This window comes from Argentina anserina, chromosome 7 (assembly GCF_933775445.1).
Source record: "Argentina anserina chromosome 7, drPotAnse1.1, whole genome shotgun sequence".
Lineage (NCBI taxonomy): Eukaryota > Viridiplantae > Streptophyta > Magnoliopsida > Rosales > Rosaceae > Argentina > Argentina anserina.
The window spans coordinates 8,925,686-8,942,512 of record NC_065878.1 but is presented as its reverse complement, the minus strand read 5'-3'; the positions used below and the strand labels follow the sequence as shown (position 1 = coordinate 8,942,512).

The window sequence follows — 16,827 nt, the reverse complement described above, 5'->3', positions numbered from 1 at the left end:
GGCAATTATGATCTTCCGGTGAATCCATTTTGACATCTCGCATGTCGGGGTTGGGAGGTACACATGTCAAATATTTAACTAGGGTACAAAGAAAGACTGGGTGTTACGGAGGGACAGAGGATCACTCTTCCAAAGCCATATATATCTCTTCTCTCTCTCAAATGAGTAGCACAGACTGAAAGTGACGGCGCTCAAGGCCTAATTACAAGTTCCGTCTCCAACTCCACCACCGCTCATCTTATCCAAACCTCTCCACTCCAATCCCATCAGCCATGGCTTCTCAAAACTCAACCCCACGCGACGACGATTCGGTAATGCCAATTCTCTGAATCTAACCGAAACTCGATCCTATGTTTAGATTCTGAAGCTTTTTTGGTTTGTTGTCGCTGTCTGATAGGTCGTTTTGGTTGAAGAGGAATTCTGTTCGAGGATATTGACGTTGAACAGAACTCGGCAACTCAATGCCCTTAACTATGAAATGGTATGATGCCCAATGACTCCCAGTTGTTTTACTGTATTACTTTCTCGTATCATTTTCTGAGTTACAGTGTTGTTGGTTTCCTTTGGTTCGTATGCTTTTATTAGTTATATTCATACTGTTGTTTTTTACTTAGCTTGGCATTGTATGTTCTTGAACCGTATCAATTAGCTTACGGAAAATGCAAGGCATTAGTTAAATAAAAGAGATTAGCATACAGTTTAACAGTTTAATGGGATTTAAGATAATCAGAAAGTTTAGGGTTGAAGTTTAAGAATTTTTTCAAAAGCCGCCAACAACAGAATAGTTGTGTGGATTTAAATTCTGCTTCTTTCTCCTTGTCGAAATGTTCTGCTTTTACTTCGTTTCTGAATTGTCCAAAACATACACGCGACACAGAGTGTGGTATGACTGCTTAAGTTTAAAGAGAGATGGAAACTAGTGGGTTTACCCAGAGGGGCGATATAGGACTATATGAATAAGTGGTTTATATGTTCTTGTCACTTTTATGACAACAAGTTGGGATGTATCGAATCTTTTTTGAAGATTATTGATTGTCAACACCAAGGAGGGTTTATCTGAATGGGCAGGTTTTCTCCCATGTGGTATGGGGTACGTAATGAAACTATTTGTGAATATTTCCTGCCTCCTAGAGATCTTAGGTTCTGAAAGAGGCCACAGCTTCCAATACCCATCGGCAATTGTCAATATTCTATATTTGAAGTGGTCTGTGTATCATAGATAAAATTTGATGGTGAGTCTTTGCTAAGAAGTGCACCATGCGAAGTGAGGAAGATAGAGCTATGCTAAAGCGCGCCCTTTGAAAAAAACATTCCATCACTTCATCCGTAGGGTATACCTGTGCACCTATTATGTTCTGTTGATGAGTTTCTAATTTGTTAAGATTTTAATCATCGTGTTTAAAAGGTCTACCTCATATAAGAAAACCTTGAAGATTCCAGATAGATCTTTTAAAAGCATGATTTATCTTGAGCTTTTTACTGTATCGTATATTTCCTTTTTGTTTAGCATAATGTTTTTTTTTTATAACTAGACCCAATCTGCTTTTTAGAGGAAGATAAGGGTTTTTCAGTTTGAGAGAATTTGGTCAAATTTTTCTTGGTTGTTTGTTTTTGTAGATTTCTCGACTATTGGAACTTTTCCTTACATATGAGGGGGATGCTAATGTCAAGTTGGTGATTCTCAAGGTACTTTACTCCATTTGCTAGTTTCATTTATAATTTTTAACTGCTTTGGTCCAGATCTTCAGATAAAAATAACCTGTTTGAAAGAGAAACAAAAAAGCTTGTTGAAAATCATTTCTATTCTGAAACATTGGTCATATTACTGGTGGAATATTTCACGGCTTTTAGCATTAACTTTAAATAACTAGTGATCTGTGCTCACTTTGACTTGCATTTCAAGCTTATAGGCGTTGTGTTAGTTGATGAATAGTCAAGATTTTAGTTTAAAAATATTGGTTACCTCACTTCTGTAAGATCAGCTTTGTTAACTCTAGTGGAATTGACCGAAACAAGGTAATAAGTTTAGTGGGCTTGACTGGGACAAGGTAATACAAGATTAGCGGGAAAACCTATGATTTACAGCCCCAAGAGAAACTGAAAAGGAGACAAAAGTTTGAGCGCACATGGGGGAGAAACCCATAGTTTTATTATTTGGTGGCTAAGGTTACTGTGAGTTTTAGGGAGTAGGGACTGTATTTCTATTATGAAAGATATGTCAACTGTTGTGAGGTAAGCCTTCTAGAATGGCTTCTTTCTGGTTGCTGGTGTTTGCATTTCATTCTCAGCGACAGCATTTGCCCCTTGGATTACTTATCCATTCTTCATCTGTCTCTTGTCTCTGGCTCTCTCTCTCTCTCTCTCTCTCTCTCTCTCTCTCTCTGATGTTTCTTTTAAAAGAAATAAATTAAAGAAGATATTGTTTTTATAATAATATTTTGTCTTCAATATTGACTAGTGTTGGGTTTCCAGCCCATGTGTTTTTCCTAAGATGGTTTCTTAGAGTATGGTGTTCCGGTAAGGATAGGGAATCCTTATTGATGATGGTTTACTTGTAGAAGGAGGAGGCTTTATAGCCTACCACTATTAGGAATAGGATTCCTATTTGGTGAGGAAACATGTTTGTCCTTATGACTATATAAGGAGGGGTTATGCTCTAGGTTTAGGCATCACAGAGACAAAGAGCATAGTGTGTTCCATTCTCGGTTAGAGGGTGAGAGAGGGCAGAGAGGAGAAAGATATGAAGAGAAGAGAGTCCTTGTTTTCTTAGTCTTTCTTGTGTACCCATTATTAATATAGTGGAAGTGTGTTTCTGTCCGGTGGATGTAGGCAAAGCTATTTGCTGAACCACCTTAAATCTGTGTTCATGTGTTCTTTTCTTTGTGGTTGTTTCTCTTGGTTTGCTGTGCTTGTTCTGTTTCTCTGACTAACTTGTTGACCGATTCACTACAACTAGATTACTGCTGAATATGAACTTCTGCATTACTAACCCAGAATCACAACTGTTATCAATGTTTCAACTCAACCAAACAATTCTTTATCAGTTACTCCAATCATTATGAAACAGATGTCTAACAGTACTACCATTTCTGTCAGACTCGAGCATTTCTTGAAAGTTACCATGTTTTCCCCTTGGTGAGGTTGGTGACTTACATATAATTGTTCCAATCTTGCTCCCTTTGTGAGGTTGGTGACTTGCATATAATTCTTTCTTCTGTGTCATCTCCCAAGCCTGAACATGTATCCACTAATGTCAAATGGGATTTTTTTGGGTCAGTTGAGAGTCGTGAGTAAATATTGAAGTTACTTTGTGATGTCATAACTTATAAGCACTACATTTCAAGTCTGCGAAAACGGTGATAGTGGGGAGTACGCCATTACGATTTGCACTAATTCATGTTTTAGTTTGGCATACAATAAGCATGATGAAGCTTGGACATGTATCCACTAATGTCAATTGGGATTGTTTTTGGGTCAATCCAGAGTCATGACTACATATTTAAGCTACTTTGTGATGTCATAACGTGGCAGTGCCAGTATGTTATTATGTTTTTAACTGCATTAGTTCATGTTTTGGTCTGGCATACAATTTTTGCTGGAAGATTAGCAATGTGTGTTGGATGAATTGATAATGGAATGTGCATAATTCTGTGTGCCATCTATGTTTCTAGGGAAAAGGAAGAGCCTTCTGTGCTGGCGGTGATGTAGCGGCTGTGGTTCGTGATATTAATGAAGGTAGGAGTTCTTTATCTTTTCTTGTCTTTCTTTCTTTACAAAAAAGAATTGCAACACAGTTGTTATTTACTCGGTCCAAAGTCCAAACAAAAACTAAAAAGCTACCTCAGATGCAGTGTGTCAAGTTTCAACTTTTTTTTTTTCCTTCTGGTCATACAAGTTATGTTAGCTAACCCTTTCATTAGGAACCTGCTGAGTCTTATGAAAGTGTTGACTGCTTATTTATTTGATACCAGTGAGTTGCTGAATTGTGTTACATAGGAAATTGGAGATTAGGTGCACAGTTGTTATTTACTCGGTCCAAAGTCCAAACAAAAACTAAAAAGCTACCTCAGATGCAGTGTGTCAAGTTTCAACTTTTTTTTTTTCCTTCTGGTCATACAAGTTATGTTAGCTAACCCTTTCATTAGGAACCTGCTGAGTCTTATGAAAGTGTTGACTGCTTATTTATCTGATACCAGTGAGTTGCTGAATTGTGTTACATAGGAAATTGGAGAATAGGTGCAAATTTTTTCCGAAAGGAGTTTACTTTAAACTACTTACTGGCAACATACAGTAAACCACAGGTGATTTAGTTCAATTTACAAGTGTAGTTTTTTGATCAATTGTACTATGACCAGTGGTAGAACCGATATTCTTACCGTTGATGTGTATTTCCATTGAAGGTTTCACTTCTGAATGGAATTGTCATGGGAGGTGGGGCTGGTGCTTCTATCCATGGTAGATTCCGTGTTGCAACTGAGAATTCGGTAGGTTTATTTTAACTTTTTAATCCTATAATTGAAATTATTAAGTTTTATTTTCCATTCCTCAGTGCTATTGTGGTATGCAGTTCAGGATTTACACTTAGAATATATCTTGATTATTTGCTGCATCATATAAAGGAATTACAAGGCTGAGTCAATCTGTCATTCTAAGTTCTGGCTCATACAGAGCTTATTCTTATTATGGTTTTTGCAGCTTTTTGCAATGCCAGAAACAGCTCTTGGACTTTTTCCAGATGTAGGTGCCTCTTATTATTTGTCCAGGCTTCCTGGATTCTTTGGTAATGTTTGTTGTATCTTTGTTTTACTTGTGCTCTCAAAGAAATCACTTTCTTGGTTAAAATTGGAGAGCTGTTGTTTATTTTCTTATAGTTTCTGGTTGGTAAATGTGTCTATTTTACTTTGGTTGCTTGATTCGTCGCTGTAAAATCCAAACTTAGTGGATACCTTATTTACTTTGCATCTTCTCTCTCTTAAAGAACCCTTTTTTCTTGTAAGTTAATTGATGATTAAATAGTCAATTCACAGAAAATAACTTACAAGTATCACTGCTTAGTCATATCAGACTTCAATTTGGTGACTTAATAATGCAGCGTTTGTGCTATTTTTGGTGGCTGCTATGATATCCTATTCATATTCTTTTGCAATACATGCAGGGGAGTATGTTGGTCTTACAGGTACCAGATTGGATGGTGCTGAAATGCTTGCTTGTGGTCTTGCAACTCACTTTGTTCCCTCAATGGTATACCACCAACTATGTTTGGGTTTTATCTAATCCAATGATGGTGCAAGATAAACTGTTTGTTTAAGGACTAATGCTGTTTGCCCACTCAGTATTATAATTAGCATCAGTAGGAATTTGCTCCCTCTTTAGCTTTTAAATGCCAATATTGCAGAATTGCAATACACGTCAAACTTGGGTATTTCTCACTAAGAAGTATGCAGTGCATAAGTGTTATTATATTATGCTTATTATTATTTTTAGATCAGTGAGTGTTACTTTTGTTTATTTATTTGATAAACATGTCTTACTTCAAGTTATAAATATACATACAGTCAGATTGAGATAAGGACAGCCTTTTATAAAAAGTATAATTTATGGTATTTCATATATGTTTTCATCACTATGTACAAAATGTGGATGATTGACTCTATCTACAATTCCACATGTTGAAGGAGCTAATACGAGGTTCAAAAGTAGATAAATGTTAAGCTACATTGATTGATAGTATCTCTATAGTGCCATGTATCATGTATGCAAAACTTAAGTCCTAAAATGTATCTCACGATAACCTGACAATCCATTTTTATATAATTTCATGGTGAACTTCATTAAACTATCTGAATAAATAATCAATTTACCCCCAAGTAACTTAGTTTGTTACTTTTTTGAGTAATTCTTATGCGTTTGATTGATCAACAGAGTCTGTCTTTGCTAGAAGCAGCTCTATGCAAGGTAGATTCAAGTGAGTGTGCAACTATACAAGTGATTTTGGATCAGTACTCACAGCAAGCAGCTCTAAAAGAAAAAAGTGCTTATCACCGGTTAGTTTTTTTTGCCAATCACTCCTTTTGGGGTTTGTTCTTGTACTATTTGGACTTTATTTCAATTGCACTGGTAGCTCAAGACTTGTATCTTATTAATGTTGCTGATCTGCACAACTTCTATTCTGCATACAGTATATTTGCCAATGGAACACACATGTTCATATAGCCATATATATAGCTGTAATTCTGGGACAGGCTTTGTTTCTAGAGATCACAGTATGCTTAACATCAAAATTTGAAGCAAATTTCTTAAGTGCTACGTGTCTTGAAATTAATTGTTTGTATGTATGTCAAGGACAGTAACTACATCTATACGCTAGTGATTCAAGTTCAATAATTCCATTCCTGTTTCAAGTTCAATATATCCGTTGCATGTTAAGAAATAAGGAGCCTTTTAGTTAGGTCAGGTCATTGAAATGACTATTTGCTGTTAATGTCGAAGTCTCTACTTCTATTTGGTACAGGATGGATGTTATTGACAAGTGCTTTTCTAGAAGAACAGTGGAAGATATTTTATCTGCCCTTGTAAGTAGATGTTTGGATTTGAAATATTGAAAGTGTTAGTTTGATATTCTGTGCTAATGTTTCTCTTTTAAGTTTTTACTTTATTAGTTCTTTATATTTCTACTTGAGTACTTCTCTTTTAAGTGATTTCTACTTGGCCATTGATAAAATGTTGACAAAATGCTCTGATAACGCCTTACTTGCTATTAAGGAGGAGGAGGCTGCAAAGAGGGCAGATGCTTGGTTATCAACAACAATTCAATCTCTGAAAAAAGCATCACCAATGAGTTTGAAGATTTCTTTGAGATCAGTATGTTTCAAGCTTTATGTTTACAATTGATTTGTTCATTACCAAAATATTATTAGTAGTTTGTGTGTTTAAAGCATTTATGACAAAACTGCAATCCCTAAAACTTGAAAACTTTAATGGTAGTCTAAGAGACATGGTATGACAACTTCTGCTAATGAAACAGAATGTTTTTGTTTTGATTTTCATGCATAGCAGAAGAGCTAGATTACATGCACAAGGCATTTGGTATTGGGTTGCATTGTAGTAATTGTCTAAACAATGTAATTGCATTGAATTGCTAATGTTTTGTACTGAGTGATAATATTTCAAACTAGGATGCTTGATTGATCAACCATGTGTCTACATTGGGGATCCACCCTAGTCCAAATCTTCAAGGGTCTACATTAACACCTGAAACACTTGGGATAAAATAGCTTATATCAAAAATTTAGGTATATCTATTTATTCTTCTTTAGCAAGAAATAGTTACCTCGTTCCATAAATGCCCTCCAGCTATTAGTTGTTATATGAAACACTATACCGTAAATTCAAGATCACCTTAAAAACCAATAGAGAAGTAGAAGGAATTGGAGGTTTTGGGCTAGGATCTCTTGAAACCAAAGGTTTAATACCATGCTAACCATATGAACCCTAAAAATTTATGTTAGAATGTAGCCATAAATGTTCTTGATAACACCATTATATCCTTATTGTTGACGTGACGAATATTATTAAGAAGTATTCATGAATTTTGGGGAGACCTGACTTCTTTTTGAATATAAAGAGAAATGCCTACCAAACAGATTGATCGGTCTGTTCCGTTTCTGATGGGTTCATCTGACATGGCATTTCAAGCTATTGCATCGTTTGCCCCACAAATAGCTCTTTAATTTCAACAAAATCGTGGCTTCACATTAATGGTTCATATTGCACTTTTCAGATTAGAGAAGGAAGGCTTCAGGGAGTTGGTCAATGCCTTGTTCGTGAATATAGAATGGTTTCTCATGTCTTGCGCGGAGAAGTCAGCAAAGATTTCAGAGAGGTTGAGCTTAGCAATATATTATATACGTATATTGTATATTCTGTTGCCTGGATTATTATATAGCTTCATATATGAATCTTTGCTTGTAAGTGCAGGGTTGCAGAGCTATATTGTTGGACAAGGATAGAAACCCAAAGGTAGTGATGACTTAACCCACATGCAATCCCTGACATTGCAGAATTTATGATTCCTCAGGTGGAATCCATACAGATTCATCATTCAAAGTTTAAGATTCCAGAATGTCTTAGTAGGAGAATGACATCCTTAGTATATCTGTGCATTTTCTATAAATATATTTTGATGTATTTTACAACAAGTCATTAAATTGTGTTTTCTTCCTCCACTGCCTTTTTCATTTAGTGGGAGCCTTCTACATTGGAGCTCATCAACGATCATATGGTCGAGCAGTATTTCTCTAAATTAGATGATGAAGAATGGGAAGAGTTAAAGCTCCCTGCAATATCCAACTTGCCTGTAACTGCCATTGCGAAGCTTTGAGTATCTGGGTGTTTCCACACATCTCAAACATTCCAACTTGTGCAGGCTACTTAACTCCAGTTCTCATCTCAGCAGGCACGTATTTCAACACCACGTTATTGCATGTACCAAATAGCAATATCAAGTCTAAGGTGTCGGCAACATTACATTTCTGTCCCTTGGGCCACTAGTCTAGTGAAATAAATACGTGTTTCAGTTGAACTTTAAGCATATAAATTGACATTTGCAAACTATATCACAGTTGACGACCTCAAGTTTGGCCTGTATAAATACAAAAGCTCTTATCCCAGAAGACTTGGTACTTATTTGTAGTGTGAAAGTTATTGACAGACAAGTATAGTTGACATTTGTATTTTTGTCATAAAATTAGTGTTTGGAAATAGTAAAAGGTCGGTAACCAACAAAGTTCATAATGTCGACATAAATCATTATCAAGGCTGGTATTGCTTGAGATTATCTGTGCCGGTGATTGCACGGCAAGGGAAATGTTGGCCAGTTGGGTATGAAATATGGGAAGCCTTGTTGTGGTTGCAGTCATCCACAATGCGTGGGACTCGAAGGAAGACTTCTTTAAGCTACGTTTATAAATGCTGGGAGAAAGGGTCTCCAGCTTCAAACATTATCCGGCATGGTGGAGAGGTATATTTATTCCATACTATTGACTAATTTTATAAATACGAGTGTATCACGACGAAGAACAGCAATGCTAAAATCGAAACGACGTGCGCTCATGCATCTGCACGATCGAGTTTAACTTGCCCTTAGAATTACAATTTGAAACTCAGAAAGAAAGATATGAAAAAGAAAAACTGTATAGTTGACCTACTTGCAAGAGAGGTGAAGTTAGATCGGACAAATAGATCTCATAATCAAGTTGATAAGTTCTTTGGTCAGACCTGCAAGAGTTCAACTATAGCATTCACATATGGTAGCAACTAGCAAGTACGTTCAACAATATCGTGAAATATACAAAGAGAAACGATACACATGCTAGCTCCACTATATATTTGACCAAAATATAAGTACCAATATCTTCTGAACCATAAACCCTAAACCTTAACAACCATAAACGATATTTGATTTACTAGGAGAAATGGACCTTTCATGTACGTGATTTTCAACTTCACAATAGACCCACAATGCCATACATACAGAACAAATCAAACTAGTCAATAAGATGTAAGTGATGCAGTACTCACCCTTATTTAGTCGACAATCCTTCTAACTCGAGGGTTTAAGAGCAAGTTTAGTGCGATCGCACTCGACTGAATAAACGTAAACAGCCGCACCTGGCCGGATAATCATTCACATAGCTAACCGATTCGCAACACCAACTTCTTCAAGGTTCCGATGTTCCATTTCTCATTGCATATTTCAAAATTTAAGTTGTTTTTTATATTGCTTATATGGAGCGCGCTAGCCATGGCTGGGATGAACAACTTACGAACAATACACAGAGAGTAGCGGAAAAAAAAAATCTTAATTAGAAAGTTAGAATGAGGGTCGCTTTAATCCGCAATTAGGAGGTCCATCTAGAAATTGCTTGGTAAAATAAGGTTGGAAGCAAATCTAGAAGCACATGTTTTCATGTGATCAAATCAACACAATCAACATGAAAATCAACAAATTGAGATTATCAGAACATATTTAAATCAATATGAAAATGGTAGAATGTTTCCAACACCAGTTACCAGTTCAAACTTGTCCACAAAATTGTCTACTGCTTGCTGTATTTGAAAATTTAGTACAAAATTAAAAAGAAAAAAAAAACCCTAAACCTAGCAATTTTCATTGACATATCCCAAGTAGCCCTTCAAATCACAAGGGTAGCAAGGGTACCGTTTCCATGTATTTCCATGCATCTTGAAGATCTTCACAACCTTATCCCTCGTCGACGACCTGCCATCCATATGCAACAGTGCAAGAAGCTTCTTCACCGATCCATAAATCATCATATCATCCAGTACTTTCTCCGTCGGGTGAAAATTACAAACCAACCACATAATCTTCACCCCAATCTTGGTGGCAACATTGGAGACGTGCAACATCTTCTTCGAAATCGCGACAATGCTCATGCCATGTTCCACCAGGGCAAGCCTCCCCTCAGCACATTCACATAGTAACTTGATAACTTGCAACATTTTCTCACATCTGGATCTGCTGGACTCCGGCAATAGCTCTATTAGGACACAAACTGCACCTGCTTCAATTGCCCTCAACTTGTTTTTCTTTGATGCTCTCAAGATTTCTATCAACACTTCCAAGGCACAAGAGCTTGCTTTGCTGCATATTTCGTCCGAAACAAGTTCCAACAAGGATTTGAAGAAATCCATACCTTGATCTTGTATCACAAAGTTCCAGTCGTAATTGGTTTTTGCCATCTTCTTGAAAATGGTAATGGTGTGAAGGCGTGCTTCAGCGCTCCCGCGCTGTAGCATGATTGCCATTGATCTGGTAGAATCTTGTTTTGACAGCAACTTAAAAGTATCACCTTCTTCCTCCGAGATAGGAAATTGGTGAAGAATACAAAGAGCTTCCTCGCAAGCCCGAAAGGTTACGAGATCCGAGTTCTCTGTAAGTATTTGTTCAAGTATTTGAACAAGAACTTCCACTCCATTAGACCTGATGAAGTCATTTTTCGTCTCCTCGCCCATGTCGATGATGGAACGAAGTTTCTTTAAGGAACTGACCTTGAATGGGGACGACATGATTGTACTGAGAAGATCTTCAATATCCTCATGTTTATCCGAAGGCGAACTCGATAACTCAGACGAAGATGATTTAGGATCCCCTTGGGTTTGCCATGCAAGAATGAGCCTCTTGAGAATGTGATTTGGTATGGTGTCGAAATCTTCGATTATTTGCATTGTGGCCGGACATGTCTTCTTCTTGTATGTGAAGAACCATTTCTCGATGTTGACACGTTCGTACGTGACGCCGGTGGAGATGGTAACAGGTTCCTTCATGAGCTCCATGGAAATGGGGCATCTGAAATGGTATGGAGGAAAATCTATTGCCATGGATTTGAAACTGAGGAAGTAATCAGGGATGAGTAGTTGGGTGAGGATTTGATTGTGACGTTACCATCAAGATATCCAAGACTTTATATACCATCAAACCAATGTCATAGAGAAAGAGGCAGGAGGGTGTGGAAAGTCTAAACAAGGGAAAAAATCAAAGTCAAGTTATATGGATGCAATCTGGTATAGCTGTTAATTATGAAACCTACAAGAAACCCCAGGAACATTTCTTTGTTTTCATTTTACTTAATTGCATATTTAATTTCAAAAGTCTAAGGCTCTTGCTTGGTTGCTCTCCTTGCTAATGGCTACCATATACTATAGTTGAGTTGTATTTCATTTTGACCACAAATGTCTGTGTCCATTTGCATTTATATCCAAACGTTTAATCTATGGCAGGTGATAGAATGGGCATTTTACTGAAAAATAAATTATCGAAAATTTGAAATTGAAACAAGAGAGGAAGGGAACGTTCTCTGTAAATTTGAATACAGGGAAACAAATAAATTGTTTCCAAGTTATTTTATACCACATATATATAGACCGCAGCTAGCATAGGGTGAGTTGGTTTGTTCCATTTTGTCCTTTGTAATTGAATTAAGTCACAAGAATTTTGTTTTTCACAGATATGGAATTCAGAAAATTGATGGGTGCATTGGTCACAGATAATTTTTAGGTTAGAAGCGTGTATATATTAGGGAGCCAATCCATTGACAGCATCACAAAATCAAACATAGCATAAAATTCGCCCATTCTTGGTAGTTGAATTATATGTAATTATTATCATCCAGTAGGTCCTTAATTTAATAACTGTTGTGCCATCATCATATTAGTTAATTAGGCAACATAAAATTATCATCAGAAGTTCGAATGAACAAAAATGTTGTACGTTACATCTTGCTATGATACATGATTAATGATTTCTTACTATTATTGCTCCGTTGAGTTATTACAGCTTCAATGTCCAATTCTGGTTACTCTTTCAATGAGGGGCTCAGACACATTTTTATAATTGCTCTTTTTCAAGACAGATACGTATATTTAGGCGCAAGTTACGAATGATTTGAACGGATTTATCTTTGTACGTACTTAGAGGGTTGAATGGGGCAAATTTGGAACCTAAACTGAATATATCAACTATGAAGATAACATTAGAAAAAGCAAAAATAAAAAACCAATAAATTAGGCAATCGTTTGGATGAGTTGACTTTGTGATGTTGTTGAGCTCTAGTGCAATAGATATATATCACATCTGAGCTTCGTAAGACATGCATGGCTAGCTTGATCTTGAAATTATAATTTTTCATTTCAAAAGCTTGTAAGCTTGTTTAATAACGATTTTAGCATTTTTCAACTAAGCATGAATATTTATAGTGGGAACCTAAGTAGCACGGATACGGACACGATTTGATATGTAAACACGACATATCGAAATTTTTTTGAACACGGACACATGGTAGACAGGTTAATTAAATATTATTTTTAATATATATAGGTATTAAAAATTAAAATATAAGTTATATAGTTTCTTAATTTAAAAAAATTTAAACAAAGATTCAAACCAATTACTAAAATATTGACTTTTGAGGAAAATCTGACCTGCTAAAAATAGATTTTGATAAATTTTCAAGAAATATTTTTTGATTAATATAAATTTTAAACTATTTGGATATCTATATTTATTAAGATGTGCATCAATATGCACAAAAAACAAATCAGGAGGAATGGCTAAGGAGTTCACATCTCCTTGGAGTAACCAAGGTTCGAATCACACTGTGCAATTTTGCAATTTTATTGCACGTGCATGTCCAGATCGTATCCAAACAAAGATACGCGTGTCCGAAACATATCCAAATAAGCATATGCGTGTCCGGCGTATTTGAGTGTATCCGAGACGTATCGTGTCCGTGTCAGGGTCGGACACGCAATACGTGTGGTGTTGCACGTGTCCGTGCAACATAAGTGGGAACTGTATATGAGTATATATATTTGGATTCATATTACAAAACACGGCAAGGACTGCGAGGCACAACTATGTTCTTCACACTCAGATCATTATTAGCTAATATTTAAAAGTTGAGCTGCATTGCTGACCCTCTACTCTTTCCAGGTGAAAAATCGGCATTTAAAAAATTTGTAAGAACTAACTTAGGGATGATCGCGATTGTCCGAGTCTACTGAATGATTGATATAGAATTAGGGTTTCATATAAAATTAGGGTTTGATGATCATGGTGGTTTGACAAAATAGATGGTTCGAATAATAAAATAGGATAGTGATGCTAGCTCGTTAAATATTAATGTTTGAGAGTTAAACCATTGAACAATCCAATAAAATCAAGCGTTGCTAACTAGCTAGTCTAATAATATAAAGAGTTTTTTTCATCAACAGTCCTTCAACTCTGGTGTACCTACCAATGTGATACCTCAACTCTTAATCGTACCAATGTGATACCCAAACTCTAGTATTGCTATCATTGAAGTACTTCCGTCAGTTTTTTTCAACTTTTCCGTTATCTTGGTGACGTGGCAAGTACGTGAGGCCCACAAAGAGGGTTAAAAGACAAAATTAACCCCATCTGAGAGGAATAATGTTTTTCCCGCCCTTTACCTTGAGAAAGACACCCAACAATTCCAATTTTGGCGCCAATTTTCACTCCCTACTCCTTAATTTGTCTCTTATCTAAACTAAAGAACTACCACCAACCAGTCGACCACAATCTGATAAAACCTAGATCAATCTCATTTTCTATTTTTACCCTAGCACTTGTTAAACTAACAGAATAAATATAGAAATTTATATGGAACATCTCATTTCCACAATCTCATAAGAATATAGAAACACATAACTTAACGAAATTCAACTACATGTACCATTAGTTCTTACAAGCAAAAATCATGGCAGATCAACATAAAAGGTGGCAACTAATGGTACTTAAACATGTATTTGAATTTCGTTAAGTTATGTGTTTCTATATTCTTATGAGATTGTGGAAATGAGATGTTCCATATAAATTTCTATATTTATTCTGTTAGTTTAACAAGTGCTAGGGTAAAAATAGAAAATGAGATTGATCTAGGTTTTATCAGATTGTGGTCGACTGGTTGGCGGTAGTTCTTTAGTTTAGATAAGAGACACAAATTAAGGAGTAGGGAGGGAAAATTGGCGCTAAAATTGGAATTGTTGGGTGTCTTTCTCAAGGTAAAGGGCGGGAAAAACATTGTTCCTCTCAGATGAGGTTAATTTTGTCTTTTAACTCTCTTTGTGGGCCTCACGTACTTGCCACGTCACCAAGATAACGGAAAAGTTGAAAAAAACTGACGGAAGTACTTCAATGATAGCAATACTAGAGTCTGGGTATCACATTGGTACGATTAAGAGTTGAGGTATCACATTGGTAGGTACACCAGAATTGAGGGACTATTGGTGAAAAAAACTCTAATATAAATGATCATTTCATTGGTTAAGTCGTCGTACAATTTTGAGGTGCTACGCATAATCCATAGCTTGGTCTATTATGAGTATTGATCGATAATAGTCTAATACCTTTGAATTTTAAGTTTTGTTGATAAGAGACATATATGTCGGTAATGAGAAAAATGACATATAATAGATTGTAATGACCCGATTTTTCGAAATCAAATTATATGAATTCTTAGAAATTAATAAACTTCGTAAAATTAATAAAATGCATTTGTTTCGCTTCGCGACGTTGTTGGAATAAAAAACGGAATCGTATTCGGAAAACTGAATTGGAAAAACATTACATTTCGCGACGCGAGAATCGACTTTTACTCCGTCGCTCGTTTCTGAAAACTTCATTCATGAACGTTGTAGAGATCGTCGATACGATTTCGTGGACACGTCACGTGTTCTAATCGAACGTTGTACGTGAAAGTTATTGGCGACGGAAGTTAGTTTTCGATTTAGGAAGAAGTATAAAAAGAAATTTTAGGGAATTATGGTTTCCAAAAACAGAAACCCTTTCCCCCTTCTCTCTCTCCTGTCCCCGCAGTCACTCCCGCCCTCTTGACCCGACCTCCCTCTCGAAAATTCTTCGCTGCCGATCTCCCGTCTCCAGGCGGCGTGACACTCACCGCCGGTCCCTAGACCTTCGCAAGCACGGCCTCTCACTTTTCCGAGCTTTGAAAGGTAAATCGGTGATTAGTATTTACTGACAGTATTTACTATGAATAGTAAATTTGTGTACAAGAATACGTAGGCGGTACATATATGAAAAGTAATACGTAACCAGTACGTATATGAAAAGTAATACGTAGACAGTATGTATATAAACAGTAATACATGAACAATAATTTCGTAAAAACCGAAAATTGCTGAACAGTGAAACATTAGTAGTGTTTTGGCATTTGAGGTTTTACGTAACGCTTCTAAATCACTTCTTATCTATTCCAGGTGATCGACACAAGAAGTAAATGATTCGCTTGTGGAATTGTGGAAATTACGCTCAAGAATTTAAGGTGAGTAAAATCTCACAGTGACGAATCTACCTTTAGCGGAGATTCATAATTACACTTATTTTAAAAGATTGAACTATGATATGTATATGATATAGTGGATTGTGTATGTGTATAATTGGTAAAATCGATACGTATATATCGGTTGCTATATGATATACTGTCATATTCCCATTTTTCAAATAAGTTCTTTTACGGAATTAATATTTATTTATTTACTTGAGCATGTCACTTGGTTTTGTACAATAACATGTGAGGATTGTTTTTACGTGGTTTTAACTTGAGTTATGTTAAAACGTTTTTGTTGTCTTCGGACGTGTTGGCATGTCAGAACCTAGCCTTGGCCGGGCGACAGTTACGATACAGTTAGAGCTCTAGAATGTCTGCCGGGTACTGGCATAAGAGGTAACAGATGGGTTAATGGCTTATGAGTACCCATATTTTTGGATATTGGGTAGCAAGTGGTTGCCCAATATCTGGCGGCGTACTATGTGAGGGGTAACAGATGAGTACCTGGGTCTCATGAGTACCCGTATTATAAATGTAATTGGGTAAACAGATGGGTTGCCCGATTTCTCATGAGCACTTATATTTTTAGATATTATTGGACAACCAGATGGGCCGTCCAATGACTCATGAGTACATTTATAATTGAATGTTTTATGCATTTTCTTCTGTATTTATATGCGAATTATATTGTTGTTTTACTCATACGAGCTGCAAAGCTTACCGGGTTTGTGTTTACAATCCCAGTGCACCTATTCGATGGTGTAGGGGATAGTTCTATAGGTGTGGATTAGCGGAATTGACGAAATACTCTGAAGACTTCGAAGGTTATTTAATTATTTTTTTGGTGAGGATTGTGAGGATTTTACATTTCCATTTGAAATAATGCTTGGATTTTAAATTGGTTTTGTAATAATCCATTCGACTGAGTTATACAATGAAC

The 16,827-nt window shown here is 36.3% G+C and overlaps 2 protein-coding genes across 3 annotated transcripts; one reads left to right on the top strand and one right to left on the bottom strand.

The window, feature by feature from the left end:
* The first annotated feature begins 175 nt into the window (after positions 1-175).
* LOC126802339 (3-hydroxyisobutyryl-CoA hydrolase 1-like) lies at positions 176-8,785 on the top strand. 2 transcript variants are annotated; one of them, XM_050529955.1, is made up of 15 exons: positions 176-311; positions 398-481; positions 1,618-1,686; positions 3,672-3,735; positions 3,997-4,011; positions 4,237-4,301; positions 4,401-4,484; positions 4,696-4,780; positions 5,156-5,241; positions 5,923-6,044; positions 6,512-6,572; positions 6,763-6,861; positions 7,781-7,882; positions 7,978-8,019; positions 8,243-8,785. In XM_050529955.1, the coding sequence occupies exons 1-15, from the start codon at positions 273-275 to the stop codon at positions 8,378-8,380; spliced, it is 1,155 nt and encodes a 384-aa protein (XP_050385912.1). In that variant the 5' UTR covers positions 176-272; the 3' UTR covers positions 8,381-8,785. The 2 variants fall into 2 exon arrangements, with proteins under 2 accessions (XP_050385912.1, XP_050385911.1); XM_050529954.1 differs by lacking the exon at positions 3,997-4,011 and having other exon boundaries at positions 4,222-4,301.
* A 1,298-nt stretch (positions 8,786-10,083) lies between these two features.
* LOC126802338 (E3 ubiquitin-protein ligase PUB23-like) lies at positions 10,084-11,433 on the bottom strand. Its single transcript, XM_050529953.1, has one exon. It carries the CDS (start codon positions 11,398-11,400, stop codon positions 10,159-10,161), a length of 1,242 nt encoding a protein of 413 aa, XP_050385910.1. The 5' UTR covers positions 11,401-11,433; the 3' UTR covers positions 10,084-10,158.
* Between the last annotated feature and the right edge of the window lie 5,394 nt (positions 11,434-16,827).